Raw genomic sequence first — 17372 nt, 5'->3', positions numbered from 1 at the left:
GCATGCTACTATGTTCTATTACAGACATTGCTTGAGACGAATCTAGGTCGTCTACAGGTGGAGCTGTATAAGGAGATCAAGAAAAACGGATCGGCGCGTTGTCTGCGGGCTGCGCTCTGGAGGTTTGCTGAGATGGCACACCTCATCCGTCCTCAGAAATGCAGGTACAGTGAAACCTGTATTAAGTGGCTACAGATTTTAAATATTGCCAAATTTGAAAGAACTAACAAGTCACGAAAAAAAAATTCCTGGTCTTATATACAATGCGATAGCAAAAGTAGTAACAATAATAAATGACATTATCTTTTAGAATTAACAGAATGTCAGTCAATGGTGGCTAGTTTTCTTAAAGACTGTGGCTGTAGTATGCAAGTCTGATGATTAGGTTTATGTTGCGATGATTACAAATGCATCAGACATGTACATGTAGTTTTAAGCAAACTTTAGTATAATCCTTAGTTAGTGTATGTATTTCATATTATTGAACTGACTGAACATGTTTCAGGCCATACATAGTGAACCTACTTCCGTGCCTGACCAAAATCTGCCGGCGAGAGGATGAGGGAATACAGGAAATGTTGCTTGTCGTCATGGCGAAAATCTGCCCCGCACTCATGGGATTTGCAACTGACAATGAAGTTAAGGTAGGATCAAAATTTGAGAATATTTTATTCAGGTTTGGATGAAAGCTATCTTGTTATGGTGTAGATAATATGTTATAGGATTTCTTACAGTTCTGTAGGAACCTACATGTAGATGTTGTATAATTTTTTTCATGATCATGGTTAGTTTGATAATTTTGAAATTGTTCCTGTGTAGAAAAGAAAATTAATAAACAAGTCTGTATTTTAATGGGCTTATACAATGTAAGCGAACATAATGCCATCAAACCACTCTTACGTTTCTGCAGTACATACATCTTTAGGGTTAACTTAAATATTATGGAAGGGTGCTGCACTCTGTCCTTTTTTGGTGGCACCCTTCTGTCCGCATGCATGTAAAATTAATTGCTTCAGACTGTCAAATATTTTTGTTTAATTATTTAATTACGATACGATTATTAGTTGTTAAATACATAATTAACTTTACATATGGCAGTTGAAAACTAAAATCACTACAAAAAAACACAGTCTGTTACAATGTGCCTTTTTTCCCTTAACATTCATGTCCCTTTTTTGTTCTGAGGCAGCCTGTTCTTTTTAAACCTGGCTAAAATTCTAATGTTATAGGGGTTTGATTAGGTATAGCACAGAGCGCATGAGATATTCATGCAAGTTTCAGACCTAACCTTATTACAACATGGTAATAATTGTAATGTCATCATTCGCAGGTGTTGATTAAAGCATTCCTGCCAAACTTGAAATCCAAGATGGCGTCATGTCGGCGTGCAGCAGCCACATGCCTGACCCTGATTTGCCAGTATTCCCGAAGTCCCCCGACCTTCATCAAGTTTCTCCTGGACTCACTGCTTGGTGGGTTGAATAATAAATACTGGCTTTTATTACTGTATATGCCCCAATGTACTGGGGCCATATCACAGAAGCGTTTTAAGTTGAAATTGTAACTTCTCCTAAATTGAACAATTTCCTTAACTGTTTTATTTCACTGGTGAAAATGTATATTCTGAAATAAAAATATGGAAACTTCAGTTTAAAAAAATTAAAACACCAAAGGAAAGGATTTTCATAACCAAACATTGGTCATTTTACAGAGCTGGTTCTGTCAGTGATCAGTGAGGTGAACTATTTACAGCTGTGTTTGATGAGAAACCTTGTGCCAGTTGTCAGCTGACCACTGGTCATTTCAGTTGTAGTTGTTTTCATAACAGACCACTGGTCATTTTACAGAGCTGGTGCTGCCAGTGGACAGTGAGGTGAACAATCTACAGCTGGTGGGAGCCATTATGTGTGTGAGAAACCTAATGCCGCTGTTGATGGAGCATGGAGAGGAAGGGCTTGGAATGAGAGGCAGCTTCGGGGAGACCAAGCACAAAAAAGTGGAGACTGTCACTACTAACCAACTTGTCATAGTAAGTCTTTGTGTTCATATGTTCTCTCAAGTTTGTGGGAGCATTATGTAAGTACAACATTCAGGGGGCTTTACTAGACACAATCATGACAAATGCCTTGGAGTAAATTTAAATCACTAATTAATTAGGGCATGAAATTAAGAACAAATAAATTATTTTTTATTTAATATTATTCAAATGTTCAGTCTTGACTCATTGATGAATTCAGCTGGAAAACTATCAAAGAATGTGTTGTATGATCCAGATGAACCAACTGCTTGTTCACCAATTATGCCACCCAGATCGCAATGTGGTCAATTCCTGTCTGGAGGCCCTGCAGCAACTCAAGAGAAACCTGCCTGTCCAGTTGAGGTCAATCCTGGCTATAAAACTATTGTGTGAATTTGTTTTGTTTGATCCAGGTGTACCAACTGCTTGTGCACCACCTAAGCCACCCGGATCACAATGTGGTAACTTCCTGTCTCGAGGCCTTGCAACAGCTTCTGAGAACCCCGCCTGCCCAGCTGAGGCCCATCCTGATGACTGATGGAGGGATCAGAGAAACTTTCATATACAAAAAGGATATTAAAGGTCTTCATATTGATGGTATGTATTCTGGAAGTGTTTATTATGGAAACTGAAGATGGGACATTTTGTAGGTGTTGTTTGTAGTTTAAACACAGCGTAAGAATAGTGGAAATATTAAGTTTTGGTAGATTTTGTTATCTAATAAAGGATTGATCTAATTTTTTCTTGCGTTTATGCTGTATGAACGCTTGAGCTTCGTGCACATTTGCTCGCTTACCGTAACCTACTGCATTCATACAGCATAAACACATGAAAAAATGTAATCACTACTCATATTTACATTTAAAAAAATATTCATGATGATTTAAAATGAGCAGTAACAATTAAGTATTTGTTCTAAAAGAAATGTAACTGACAATATATGTTTGAATAAAAGAATAGCTGATTTTTGTAACGTTGTATATAATTGGTTAAATGAAATCACATTAGTCCAATCAGAGCAAAATATTGAAATAAGCGATGATGTCCTGTTTATTAATATACAATATGAACATCAGGTCAAGCTTTATCTATACTAAGGACTAAATGAATGTAAATACTGAGTCTTAAAGCACTTTGTTGTAAACAGATTACACTAATTTGTCTTCCAGTTGAGTCAGAAACTGCACCAAATAGGCAAACATTGTAGATTTATAAATACAAGGTTACATTATTGACATGAAATCATATCTTTGCAACATGATATTTTTCTGTTTTCCAGTGTTGGCAGGGATTCCCTCTACCAGTCAGTTGTCTGTGGCATCAGAAGACGCTGGATTGGATGAAGAATCAGAGTCATGTGACATAAAAGGCCAATCAGAGGCCTTGACAGAAGATCTTGACCAATCAGTGACAGGAGAGCAGCAATTAACCCAAAGAAACACAGAGAGCTTAAAAGAAAATGTAAAGGAATCAGACATGGGCTTAGTGATGACTTGTGATTCAGAATATTCCAGTGTAGAAATTGGAGACATTAATGATGATGCTTCAGAAAGATCAGATCTTTCGAAAGCAAGAGCAGGAAGCCAAGAAACCTTGTTAAGCATTAAGAGCTTAAGTCCAACTCATGGAGCAGAAGGAGCAAGTGAAATAGTAGGACAGGATATGAATGGTAACCCAGAAATAGAGGCACCTGAGTCCGAATCTTCAACTTCATCTACTGTTGAAATAAATAATAAAGATATACTAGAAAACATTGGTTCTCCTACTGAAGGTTTGCCGATACTCTACTGTGTTCGAATGGTGTGCGGAAGGTTCCTAATGACAGGAAGGAAAGGGGAGCTAATGCCGGACAGAAATGTTAGGGTTAGCCTCAAGAATCTAGCCATGGGCTGCGTGGCAAGTGCTGTGAAAATATACCCGACTCTCTTTCTCGAAAAACTGACAATAGGAGGTGATAAAGGTAAATATTCTTTTCTTTAATTATCAAGGTTCAAAATGACTGAGTGATACTGTATTTCTGTTGTTCATTTTTATATGAACAGCAACAAGAAAATGGTTCTTATAGAAAATTTAATACATGCAAACAATATGTCATTTCCTTGTTACTGAAAATAGTACTGCGGTCCCAATTTAGGGTTATAGCTAGAGAATTATGGAATGCCTGTGGTGCTGCACCCACAAGTGGATCCAAGGGGAGGGGCTTAAAAATTGTCCAGGTTTACTTTTTGTTAATATCGGAGAAAAAAAGTAATAAAATATGCACCATCTCGGAGAAGAAATTGTTTAAATTTTCTTGAGGGAGTATCTTAAACCCCCCTACCAACATTTTAAACTATTTAAAATTTGATTCTGAGGGAGGGGCCAATGTCAAAAGGTTGTGCCCATAAGTTACACCCCCTATAATGTCAATTCCTGGATGCGCCGCTGGCACCATGTCTTTTCTTTTGTAGCACCCTTTTGTCACATATTTCTTTTGTTTTGATTAAGACTATTAATATGATTATAAATATATACATATTTAGCAGTTGAAACTTCTTCAACTTACTTCAATTTAACACAATTCCTAACCTTTTTAATTCATAGTGCTAAAACAGTGTTTATTACAGAGCCCAACCCAGGGGCTTCTATTCAGGATGTGCTGCTGTATGCAGGCCACCCAGACCCCCAACTGAAAGGCGTGACCAGCCAGATCATCGGCAACTTCCTGTCTGCGGCCCTCACAGAGGGAAGAGGGAACTTCAACAAGTGGGTGCAGGCAAGGAATGTCCCGTCACTGGGTTAGTTGTCAAATTGTGATTTCTAAGGTTTAAACTATACATTTAATATAAAAAAGCTATTTTATTAACTTTTACTTGTGTAAATATTACTTTGGGATTAGCGGGTACCTCAGTTGATTCCCTTATCTTATCTGTTAGTTTATCTAATGTCAAAGTCACACTGAAAGGTTGATGGTAAAAATTCCTTGTATTTTGGCTCGTCTGTGCTGTAGCTTGGCTATGCACTATGGAATTTTAAATGTTCACCATGAAAAGCTGGTGTTTCAACTCATATTGGTGGGTCAACAGTCAGGGACAAATTTGAGATACTGGTCAAATTTTCTTTTATTTTCCCTTGTTTGACATCCCTGATATATGCATAACCAATTACATTCCCAGCCAAAGAAAATTTCCAATAAAACAATATGAGGTCCATATTGATAACAAAACACTTTGATAATTTAGTCAACAACCTTTCACAGAACAGTTTAATCATTTCTATTTAGCAGCTCAACATTGCTTGTGTTTCGCTGACAAATCTTTAGTTTTTAAAAAAATTTTTTTAAATACCTGGTACATTCACTCAAAGGGTTTTGACAAATTTCCCTGCTTTAAGGTTTGGATTTAGACAACAAAGTTTGCATATTTTTCTAAATACCCTGGGTATGCCTTTCTGGTGAAATATTGATTGATGCATAAGTGACATTAAGATAAGAAGTAGATATAACCCATTTTTTTCACGCTTAATTTACCAGTAATTGCAGAATACCACCATCATCACCATGTTTGTAAAAGGTAACATTCCTTTGCAGGTGTTTGGTCCTTGGAGAGTCTTATGGAGCCCCTGTTGTGTATCACAGAGGATTGTTCCTCTGTAGCCGCCCGGCTTGCTGTGTCAGCGCTGGGCACCATCCTGCCCCAGCTTCTTCACAGTTACCATGGTGATGCCGCCATCAAGGGTCTCCTCAAACTGCTGCAGGTCAAGGATAACTCCTACTGGCTTGTCAAGGTCAGGTTATGTTATGATTGTTACTGTTGTAGTTTGTATTAGAATTGCACTTTTTTTTAAATGTGCTGACACCAATTAAACTGGGAAAAACATATGCATGATTTTGTTAACAAAATTGATATGATACTCACAGATAAAACACAAATAACACACCATTCTAAACACAGTTGTCAGAGTACTAAACCAGTTGACACAGTATTAAAAACAGTCATCACAGTGCTAAAAACAAATGACACCGTACTAAAGCAGTTGATACAGTACTTGGGAAGTCTGGTTTTAGGTTCCTGCACACTGAAATTGGATTTTAATGAAAATAAATGAATCTACATATTCCTGTGTGGTAGTGAGTAAATGAATGTCTATTTGAAGGTACTTTTACATGTTTGAAAGGGTCATAAATTGAGAAAATAAACAGAAATGTGGAATGTGAGCAATGCTTGTAACAATGATAAAACTTAATCTAAAGTTGTCAGTTATTTAAAAATTGAAAAGTGTTATTTATGCCATTGAGAATTGTGAACGTTTCCTTTTCAGAATGTATCTGTATATCATTATGGCCTTGTATTTTTTAGTGTTGTCCCCTCTATTAAGTGTGCGGTGATTGTTACAGGTGGAAGTTCTGGAGCTTGTACAGGGCTTGGATTTCAAGGTGGTCCGACACCTTGAGTCAACGCACGGTCCCCCCAGTCAGCAGGCTTACCTCGGGGTAAGGCAGCGGTAGTTAGAGGCAATGCTTAATGCTTGTTTTCTATGAAAAATCTCTTAATATTAACATTCATTATTTGACCTTATTCGATTGGTAAAAATGTGTTTCATGTATTTATATATTTAACATTGGGTTGATTGTTCAAAACTTTGTTAAAGTTAAACATGTGATTAAAGACATGGTTGTTAACATTTAGGTGTAAAATATTTGGTGATGTGCTCACATATTTTAAAATAAACACGATCAATTGAAACAGTTGTCTCAAATGTTATAACAAATAAAGGAGATCACAAGTGTATCAATTAAACTTCAGGGCTTTTTCTATAGTACCCACAGGTCCGACTATCAGACCTATTCCCAAAGCAAAATCTAAGATATTTTTCCCAATCTTCAGAAAAAATCCCAATAAAAATATTTTTTTTTTTTTTTTTTAGAAATTCTTTTTACCTGTACTGGTTCATTTTTAATATCCTAATAAATCATTGATTTTCATCACATTCAGAGATCAGTATGAAATATTATCTGTCATGATTAATTGCAATAGATATTTACACCCAAGGATTGATATTTCAGCCATTTTGGGTCTTTAAAGGGAAATAAACTTATATTAAATCATTTCCTAATTCGCAGGAGACTAGACAGCTTTTTCTTTTAACCGTAAAATTTCCCCATTTCGGCATTTTCACGACGCAAAATTTCCCAAAATGACCTAGGGTTTTTTTCCAAAAAGGGCAGAAAAAGCCCTGAACTTTCAGTGAAGTAACAATTTGAAAGTTGACATGATGAGGATAACAACATCGTTAACTTTAATAAAGTTCTGAACAAATAGCCAAATGTTTCAATGTATTTGTTGGCATGACATCCATGATGAAAACATTCATTAAGTTTTCAGTTATAATACGTTTAAGTCATGTTGAGGTCACACTTAATAATTTGTTGTGGCTTTTCCTGACTGACTGACAACAATATCTAAAATGAGTTAAACACTATACTGCATTAAAATGAAAAAATAAAAATTGCTTCAACCAAAAAAATAATACAAAAACCTACCCATCTATCCATACCTTAGAATGTGGTTTGGGAAACAGCAAAGCAAATTGTTCATTAATTGTGGCCTTTCCATGTTTCAGAGTATTCGGTTCCAGGACCACATTCTGGAAGAGCTGGTATATGTTTATGTCTGGGATGAGGATGGAAGAGTTCGCAGGGCGGCCGCCAACACCATCATCAAGTATGTTAACTTGCTTATCAATATATATATATATATATATATATATATATATATATATAATTATATGCTATAATGAGGATCATTGTGATTTAGTAGTACATGTGTTTGATTCACACACAAGAGGCTGTGGGTTTGATCCCCATCAGGGGTACTTTCTCATGGCTTCTCAAAATGGACACCATTACTGGTTTCTATCCAAAAACTGACTCAATTATAATTTTATATTATAAGTATCTTCCAGGCCGAGAGTGTAAGATAGGTTCATTCCGACCCGAGGGTAGGGTGTTTTGTGGAAACGAGGTTTACCGAGTTTCTGCAAAACACCCTGCGCGAGGGTAGGGATGAACCTATCTTACACGAGCGGCTATGGTAGATGTTTTTTCTCCCACCCCAGTTAAACAAAATTAGGTAAAAATGTATTTTTTCATGGAACTCTTTTGTGCTTAGTGAAAATAATTGCGTATAAATATGCGATAATTCGTGGTTGTCATGGATATGCGCGTACTGATTCAGATAATGTTAATAGTCAAAACGATCTTTAAATAGTTCTAAGGAGAGTGAAGCATTATTTCTTGAAAGGTGCGTGAAAACTTTTTAATTGTGACATTTGAAGCGAGAAATATTTAATTAGCGTTCTAAATATTGCCACAAGACAAGGTTTCCATGATGCTACAGACAACAGTCTTCAACAAGGGAGGTAATTACAATGTGGTGACCATATAAAAGGAGTTCCATACAGCATTTTATCTTCGCCTGTGGGCAAGATAAGAATTTCTAGCATGGTTAAATTATTGGATCTACTTATCTGAGGTGGGAGAAAATATCTTGCGTCACAAGCAAGCTAAAAAAAGTTAGTATAAACTAATATAATGAAAGTATAAACTAATATAATGAAAATATTCAATCTATGTACATATAGTAAGGTAATTTCTTTAAGCTTATGTTATCTTAAATTAGAACTTTAACTGAACTTTACTATTTTGTCATATTAATATTTAGGCGACTATAAATTAATTGCTTGATTATCATCCCTGCCTGCCCCCTCTTTATCCCACTGCCCCTTAAATTTTATTCACTCAAATCAAAAAGTTGAAGTAGCGTCTGGATTTGCATATTGGTCCGGTATGTTTGTTCATAAGAGGCTCTTATTATGAGTTTCATGTATATTTTAGACTGGTGGAGCAGCTGTTTTTCCCTGTAGACTATCCTCATCAGGATCCTGTGATAGCGGTTGCCAGGGACAATGTTAACCACTTCCTGTCTCCCATAATGCACGACTGGTGTCTGCAGCCCCCGCCATGTGTGCAGGGATTGGTCAGTCAGTATCATGTGACCCCTGGACTGGTTGTGCAATCAAGCGTGGAAAGTGCCCTCTCTAGGATTGTGACAGCTTTACTAAGAAAGCTAAACATGGCACAGACAAAACACCAGAGGGTAAGCTTAGTAGCAGTAATAATGTTCTCAATATCTGTTTCAAACTAGTGATTTTCGAAAATTTGTATTCTCACATAATGTTATTTCGGAAATGATGTCGTGATGAAATTGTGTCCCAGCCCTGTGCGCACTGACGTTTGATTTGGAACTGAGTGCGGGGTTAAATTCAAAACAGTGAAAAATATAAATTGATTTCACTGTTAAATCTCTATAAACCATCGTAAAGTGTATAATAAAATCTAAGATTTGTCAAATAGATGTTATACAAAGTATAATAAGATTGATTTGAAGAAGTGTAAGTTAAGGTTTGCTTTTAAGGTCATTGTTAATCATCATAATGGGTGATAAGAAAATGGAACTTGTTCGCTTCATCCTTTGTTCAAGACATCAGAAATACCCCAGTGCTAATCCCATGATAAAGACATCAGGGCTATTCCATTTAAACATATAACACCCGGGGAGGGCGGCAACTTTGAATTATTGCCATCCCCCAACCGAAGCAAATTTACCCTTTTGGTGTCCAAATTAGCAAAAAAAGACATCTACCCATATTCTATTTAAATAATTGCCTACCCCCAGGGGGGTATGTTTTACTGGAATAGCCCTCAGATGGAACATGGTACTATTCCCTTTTTTAATATAACAGATTGACCATGGTACTAGTTTAACACAATAACATGATTGTGTTAACCATGTGTTTGTATCTCCTGCAAGGCTGGTTGTATCCAGTGCCTGTGTGCCCTGTCTGAACGCTACCTGACCTCTGTGTACCCCCATGCCTGGGGTTGCGCTGTCCACTCCCCCCTCTGGCCCAGGGAAACAGCCACAGGATACAAAAGACCACCCAATAGAACACTCAGTGCCTCCAGGTATAGTGTGTTTAATGAAAAGATGGTATTCATTGTTTCATCATTAATGACACAGATTATATTTTTCTTCATTACCATGTTATGTTTCATAGTTAAAATTTAAAATGAATGTGTATGAGCATAGTTTGTCATCGGTAAATTTGCCTTTCTGTTGAGTTTAACACATCATTAATTTTGCTTTGAAATCTGCCTTTTGCAGCACTTTTAGCCTAGAGGAGCTGACCAACAGTTCTGGAGGTGGCCCGCTGCCCACTGTATTGGCCCTGTTGACTTCCACTGCCGTGACCCTTGACCTTGCCACACACCAACATGCCCTCCAGCTGGCTGGTAACCTCATAGCAGGTTAGTAGTTATTATATGCCAAGAGTTCAAAGTACTGACTAATAGGTTTTTAAGGCGGGCTCCTTCCCAATGTATTATCACTGTTGACCTTCACTTCTATGAACCTTGACATCACCACCCACCAGCATGCACTCCAGCAACTGGCAACCTCATAGCCGGTTAGTAGTTATTATATGCTAAGAGTTCAAAGTACTGACTAATAGGTTTTAAAGGCGGGCCCCTTCCCACTGTATTATCACTGTTGACCTTCACTTCTATGACCCTTGACATCACCACCCACCAGCATGCACTCCAGCAACTGGCAACCTCATTGCAGGTTAGAAGTGTTTGTATGCCAAGCACTAAAAGTATTAACCAACAGTTTTGAAGGTGGCGGCATGCCCACTGTATTGGCTCTGTGGACCTGAACGGCCATGACCCTTGACCTCACCACCCACCAACATGCCCTCCAGCTGACTGGCAACCTCATTGCAGGTTAATAGTGTTTGTATGCCTACAACTAAAAGTACTTATCAACAGTTTTGAATGTGGCCGCATGCCCACTGTATTGGCTCTTCGGACCTTCTTGGCCTTAATTCTTGACCTTGCCATTCACCAACATTGCAGGTTAGAAGGGTTTGTATGCCAAGCACCTTCTTACCTCCACATGTGTGAGCAGGTTTTTGAAGTGTTGGTATTTCCAATATTGTAGAAGTTGATGAACCATTTTTGAGGCCTTTTAGATTAGCATACTGGGTGCAGTGAAGCAGTTTGTATTTGTGTTCAGATACATATCATTAAATAATTCTTTAGGTTTTTAGCCGGATTTTTCATCAAAAAATTATGGGTTATAGAATGGCGAAAACCGGGCAGGCGGGAGGGCGTTTGGGCGTTTTTTAGGCGGGCGGGCGGGCGTTAACAATTTTGCGTTAAAGTTTTCATTTTATGTAATAAATTCAAGAGTTTTTATCCAATGGTAATCAAACTTCATACAATGGTAGAGCATAATGAGATGAAGTGCAGTGTACAATAACCATAACTCTATTCTTGCTTATTACTGAGTTATTGCCCCTTGTTACTTTTTTTGTCCAGAGTATAACTTGAAAAGTACTGGATGGAATTCATTGGAACTTCATACAATGGTAAATCACTGTGAGAGGAAGTGCATTGTTCAAGAACCATAACTCTACTTAAACTAATTACTGTGTTATTGCCCTTTTATTTGTTTTTTTTTTGCTGTCAATTTTTTTTCCAGACATTAACTTGCAAACTACTAGATGGAATTTATTAAAACTTCATACAATGGTAAAGCACAATGAAAAGAAGTGAAGTGCGCAAGAACCATAACTCTATTTCAGCTCATTACAGAGTTACTGCCCTTTGTTACTTTTTTCTTGTCCGGAGCATAACTTAAAAACTATAGAATGGGATTTAATAAAACTTCATACAGTGATAGATCATAATGAGAGGGAGTGCAGTGTACAGGAACCGCAATTCTATTTCAGCTAATTACAGAGTTACTGCCCTTTGTTTCTTGTCTGGAGCCTAACTTGAAAACTATTGGATGGAATTTAATAAAACTTCATACAGTGATAGATCATAATGAGAGGAAGTGTAATGTACAGGAACCGCAATTCTTTTTCAGCCATTTACAGAGTTATTGCCCTTTGTTACCTTTTTCTTGTATGGAGCATAACTTGAACACTATTGGATGGAATTTAATAAAACTTCATACAGTGATAGATCATAATGAAAGGGAGTGCAGTGTACAAGAATTGCAATTCTATTTCAGATAATTACAGAGTTACTGCCTTAGGAGAAAGAATTCCATGGCCATAAAAATTCATTTATTTTTGTCAAATCTTTATGAAACTTGCTCAGAATATTTGTCTACTTGTTGTCTTAAACATTTGTGAATATGGGTCACCTCAGATCAAAAACTAGGTCACTAGGTCAAATCTTAGGAAATATTTTCCTGATGTCATAATTTTTTTTTTTAAATCATGAAACTTTTACATTTTTTTTTTCTCCAGGATATCTTAGTAACATTTAAGTATAATAGATTTTTAAGAAACTTTTACAGTAACATTTAAGTATAATAGATTTTTAAGAAACTTTTACATTTTTTTCTCCAGAATATCATAGTCACATTAAAGTATAATAGAATTTAAGCATAAATTACAGTTTTTTCCTGCAGGATATTGATTTTTTTTTTTAATTTTCATGAAATTTGGTTACTTTACATACACAGTATAAATATGGGTCTTTTTGGTTAAAAATACTAGGTCACTAGCTCAAATCCTCGGTTTGCAAATTTGCATCGTCAAATAAAAATCCGGCTTTAATGTGGGGTAGCCGCATTGGCGTCTTGTTCATAAATATTTAGCTAACTTTGTAAAGATTTTATGGAAGATTATGCATAAATTATTTAAAATATACTTGAGAAATAAATTATTATTAAGTGTCCTTTAAATCAGGCATTTGTTGAAAGCATCAGTTTATTTACCTAGATTCTTCTGTTTAACAGGAAGTGCTTATAGAAGTCTTCGTAGCCAGGAGCATGAACACACCAAGCCAGACAGCCAATCAGAAGAGGGTGTGTGGCCTGCATTGGCCAATCGGCTGCTAGTGCCTCTTATTGACCATCTGCTCACTCATGTTGCCAGGTACTATACACAAGATTTACTTTCTCTGAAACGTTCAACTAATGTTGAATGAAATTATGAGTTGAGTATTATATAGAGTGTTATATTGATTTAAGTCAATAAAATTATGAAATTGTATACTGAATAAATGTAAATTTCTACCTTTCAACTATTTAAGCAGTTAATACTGTAGTATTCCATTATTATAAGTCACTGTGATATTTTTTATACCTGATATTTGTCGAAGAAATTTTACTGTTATTTTCAAATAACAGTTGTGTATTAGCTAAAGAGACGCTCACCTGTGACAAAGGGGATTAGGAAGAATGGTATTGTATATATTGGAACTTCTTTAACTAGAATATTACAGCAATTGGCAGAAATATAGTTTGTTTTATTTTAGTCTTAGACAAACATGTAGATTATGTATTTCAGGGTTCTGAATGCATTCTCCCACGTGATAGATGAACAGAGCCCGGGCCCTCCCCAGATGAAGACCGCCCTCCCCTCTCTGCCCAATGCCCCCAGCCTGAGTCCCATCAAGCGCAAAAACAAAGTGGAGAAAGACACGGGCTCGACCCCGGGCAATCCGAGCTCGGATGGGAAAGGCATGCCAAAGCCTGCACAAAAAGGTGAGCCAGGATTTTATCCATTCACACATTCACTTTTGTTGAACTTAAGTATGCTGCGAGAAGTCTTAAATATGTTATCTCTAAGAGCAATATGTATGGCTGACCATGTGTGTATTGATTTTGAGATAATTTTCAAAAATGGAAATATTTTAATCAGGAATCGATATAGATTTCTGTCACATAAACGTCCCAATTTCTGCACCATTCTTGAGCACTCCATGGCGAGAATTTAAATTTCTTCAACTTTATTACTTGCTATCCTATTTATGTTTTCGAAAATCCTGAAAAATTCCTGCATGTTTTGGGAGAGCTTATGATAAATGTTGATTAACAGTCCCTTTAAGAGAGATAATTATACATTTATATATATGTGCATAATTAATGAACTTAATGTTAACCTAGATGCTAGATTCTGCAACTGTAGAAACTTGTACTACCATTTATTAAAGGGAAGATCTCATTCATGCACCTTGATTGATAGACTAGTAGATTGATAGACTGCTTACAGTATAATAGGTGAGTTATGTTTCAAAGTCTCATTATTAATTCAGCCATTTATGGATGAATTTTATAATAAACAAAAAGGATTAATTATTTTACAGCTGAGAAAGAAAGGGATTCTGATAAGGACAAAGGGAAGAAGGATGGACTAGGGACGTTCTACACACTGCCACATTATGTCAAGTTCTACGAAACCTTGAAGGGGGCATTCTCCAACTATAAGGTAAACCAGACTGTTAGATTTAGGTATACAGTCATTACTTACTTAATGATTGAACTCTGTAATCTTGATGATCTGAAAATGACACTTTTTTCGAATGTGCTTGGTTTTGTTATACATTTTTTTGTATTTCACTTATGTCAAATATTTAGTATCTCAAAGTATTTCCTAAGGTCCCTGCGCTTTCGACAAAGCAAGTTTCGACTCCGCTAAGCTGAGGCTGAGCATTTCTTGATGATTTAAAGGGATTAAGCTTTCTGAAAGCCAAAAAACTTTTTTTTCAAACATAAATTTTAAAAACTGTGATCTGATATTTTGTCACCAGTCTTATATTACTGGTTTCCAGATATAAAGAAAAACTTGGTTCATTCCAAGACAAAAAGTAAAATACCCTTGTCAAAACGGTCAATCTGTGTGAGTGCAGCTTTAAGTCCGTATTGCTAGCTATGTTTCTGACTGCTATTGTGTTTACTACAGATTTCTCTGGACTTGTCAAGCACAGACAAGTTTTGCCTGTTGTTGAAGACGACCTTGACAGTGCTTTGCCAGATCCTGGAGGTGGCCACGCTTGCGGATATCGGGAAATATGCAGAGGAGTTTCTCGTGTACCTGAAGTCCTCCATCACGCTGGAGCCCACTGATACTGTGCTCTCTGTGCAGCAGGTAGGATGTGGTTGCTGGATGGATATTGTATGGTTAATAGTATTATATAATTATTTACTTATTAGCTGGGAAATATGCTTTCATATTGAAAAAAATCCTTATTGGCCGAGGCAATAGACGGGGTAAATAATGATGTTGCAGTCAATATATGCTGCATATTTCACAGCTTATCGTTTTAAACTTAATATTACATTATAACATGATGACCATGGTATATTATGATGTCATAGGATAAACTATTTCGCTTCAAATCATGGAGAGTTATGTTTCCCTCATTCATGGGGAGACATATTGTTTTTACACTGTCCGTCAGTCTGTACGTCACACTTCGTTTCCGCTCAATAACTATAGAACGCTTAGACCCAGGAACTTCATACTTGGTATGCTAGTTGGACATGACTATTAGATGACCCCTATTGATTGTGAGATCACAAAGTAAAAGGTCAAGGTTACCTTCAGGTAAAAACGATAAGTTGGTGGTGACCTTAAGCATAAAAATGGTTCCTGCTCAATAACTAAAGAATGCTTGTACCCAGGAACTTAATACTTGGTATTCTAGTTGGTCATGACTAGTAGATGACTCCTGTAGATTTTGAGATCAGTAGCTCAAAAGTCAAGGTCACAGTGACTTTGAGGTGAAGAAATGGGTTCCGCTCAATAACTAAAGAATGCTTGCACCCAGGAACTTCATACTTGGTATGCTAGTTGATCATAACTAGTAGATGACCCCAATTGATTTTGAGATCAGTAGGTCAAAGGTCAAGGCTGCCTTGACCTTGAGGTGAAGAATTGGTTACTAAAGAACGCTTGCACCCAGGATCTTATGCAGTAGATGTTCACTATTTGGTACGGGTGAATAAACCAAACTTCATTGTTGGTCCTGTCCAAAATTACAAATTTCATGTCCATCATTTATTTTTTCTCAGCTCTGACCACACAATAGGGCAGACAAGCGCTTTTTCAAAAAAGCAATTTCTAGTTTATATTTATTTAGTATACAATGGAAATTATATATGGTTTAAACTTAATTTTTCTGTTTTCCAGCTGTTGAATGCACTGTTTTTCAGCTGTTAAAGGCGTTGTTGTTTTTTCCAGCTGTTCAAGGCATTTTTGTGTTTTCTAGCTGTTGAAGGCATTATTGTGTTTTCCAGCTGTTGAAGGCATAAAAGTGTATTTCAGCTGTTGAAGGCATAAAAGTGTATTCCAGCTGTTGAAAGCATTATTGTGATTTCCATCAGTAGAAGCCATAATGGTAATTTCCAGATATAGAAGATGGTATTGTGTTTTCAGCTGTTGAAGGCGCTATTCGGAACAAACCTGTGTAGTCAGTGGGAGCAGCATTCCGCGCTCCTGGGTGGGCGGTCAAGCAGGCCAGGTGGGCGGGATGGGCTCTACCAGGGCACTTTTACGCGGCCCTACTCCCAGTTCACGCAATCACTGGCTGCTGCCACCATTAAGGCAGTCAGTCCCGACTATGAAGATACCACAGGGTGAGTCATTTAGGACAGAAGTATGCTTTATGCAGAAATTGACATGATGCTCAGTTGGATTATGTCTGCCGACGATAACTACCTACTTTGTTAAATATTGTATTATAGTTTATTTGCATTCATTTATTCATTTTGTGTGTGAAGGGAATGATGGGACTAGGAAATTGGTTTATTAGTTGTAAAATATATGATGGTGGTTCGACGTCATGTCAGCTCCAGAAGGGCCTTTGATTTCTATAGCACTTTTATTAAGTTTTACACTATTTGGCTACTATAAAAATTCTGTGATATTTAGCAACAGGGCTGGCATGATAAGTGTTTGGGGTGGCCTGATTACTGAAAGTGTGTAATTGGTCTTCTGTGTTTTTCAGAATGCTAACGTACCTGAAGAAGTGTGTTGAGAGAAAAGTGCCGGCTATCCTTAAACCTAGTAGTAAAGCTGACAAGGTAGGCTATTGTGCCAGTTATCCTTAAACCCAGCAGTAAAGCTGACAAGGTAGGCTATTGTGCCGGCTATCCTTAAACCCAGTAGTAAAGCTGACAAGGTAGGCTATTGTGCCGGCTATCCTTAAACCCAGTAGTAAAGCTGACAAGGTAGGCTATTGCACCAGTTATCCTTAAACCCAGTAGTAAAGCTGAGAAGATAAGCTATTGTGCTGGCTATTCTTAAACCCAGCAGTAAAGCTGACTAGGTAGTAAAGCTGACAAGGTAGGCTATTGTGCCGGCTATCCTTAAACCCAGTAGTAAAGCTGACAAGGTAGGCTATTGTGCCGGCTATCCTTAAACCCAGTAGTAAAGCTGACAAGGTAGGCTATTGTGCCGGCTATCCTTAAACCCAGTAGTAAAGCTGAGAAGGTAGGCTATTGTGCCGGCTATC

The 17372-nt window shown here is 37.1% G+C and overlaps 1 protein-coding gene across 5 annotated transcripts in view; it reads left to right on the top strand.

Annotated features, from left to right (window-relative positions):
* LOC128211133 (huntingtin-like) overlaps nucleotides 1-17372 on the top strand; it is a 65410-nt gene that overhangs the window by 3532 nt on the left and 44506 nt on the right. For all 5 annotated transcript variants that reach the window (XM_052915562.1, XM_052915559.1, XM_052915561.1 and 2 more), the window contains exons 5-23: nucleotides 25-164; nucleotides 506-644; nucleotides 1331-1472; nucleotides 1848-2029; nucleotides 2431-2614; nucleotides 3297-3977; nucleotides 4624-4794; nucleotides 5586-5782; nucleotides 6393-6488; nucleotides 7619-7719; nucleotides 8892-9153; nucleotides 9868-10022; nucleotides 10222-10364; nucleotides 12871-13009; nucleotides 13424-13620; nucleotides 14223-14344; nucleotides 14819-15004; nucleotides 16295-16494; nucleotides 16866-16941. In XM_052915562.1, the coding sequence (XP_052771522.1) occupies nucleotides 25-164; nucleotides 506-644; nucleotides 1331-1472; nucleotides 1848-2029; nucleotides 2431-2614; nucleotides 3297-3977; nucleotides 4624-4794; nucleotides 5586-5782; nucleotides 6393-6488; nucleotides 7619-7719; nucleotides 8892-9153; nucleotides 9868-10022; nucleotides 10222-10364; nucleotides 12871-13009; nucleotides 13424-13620; nucleotides 14223-14344; nucleotides 14819-15004; nucleotides 16295-16494; nucleotides 16866-16941 (3513 nt within the window). The remainder of the gene's footprint in view (nucleotides 1-24; nucleotides 165-505; nucleotides 645-1330; nucleotides 1473-1847; nucleotides 2030-2430; nucleotides 2615-3296; nucleotides 3978-4623; nucleotides 4795-5585; nucleotides 5783-6392; nucleotides 6489-7618; nucleotides 7720-8891; nucleotides 9154-9867; nucleotides 10023-10221; nucleotides 10365-12870; nucleotides 13010-13423; nucleotides 13621-14222; nucleotides 14345-14818; nucleotides 15005-16294; nucleotides 16495-16865; nucleotides 16942-17372) is intronic.

Source organism: Mya arenaria, chromosome 12 (genome assembly GCF_026914265.1).
Source record: "Mya arenaria isolate MELC-2E11 chromosome 12, ASM2691426v1".
NCBI lineage: Eukaryota > Metazoa > Mollusca > Bivalvia > Myida > Myidae > Mya > Mya arenaria.
The sequence above is the reverse complement of the archived record's forward strand: the minus strand, read 5'-3'. Positions and strand labels throughout refer to the sequence as shown.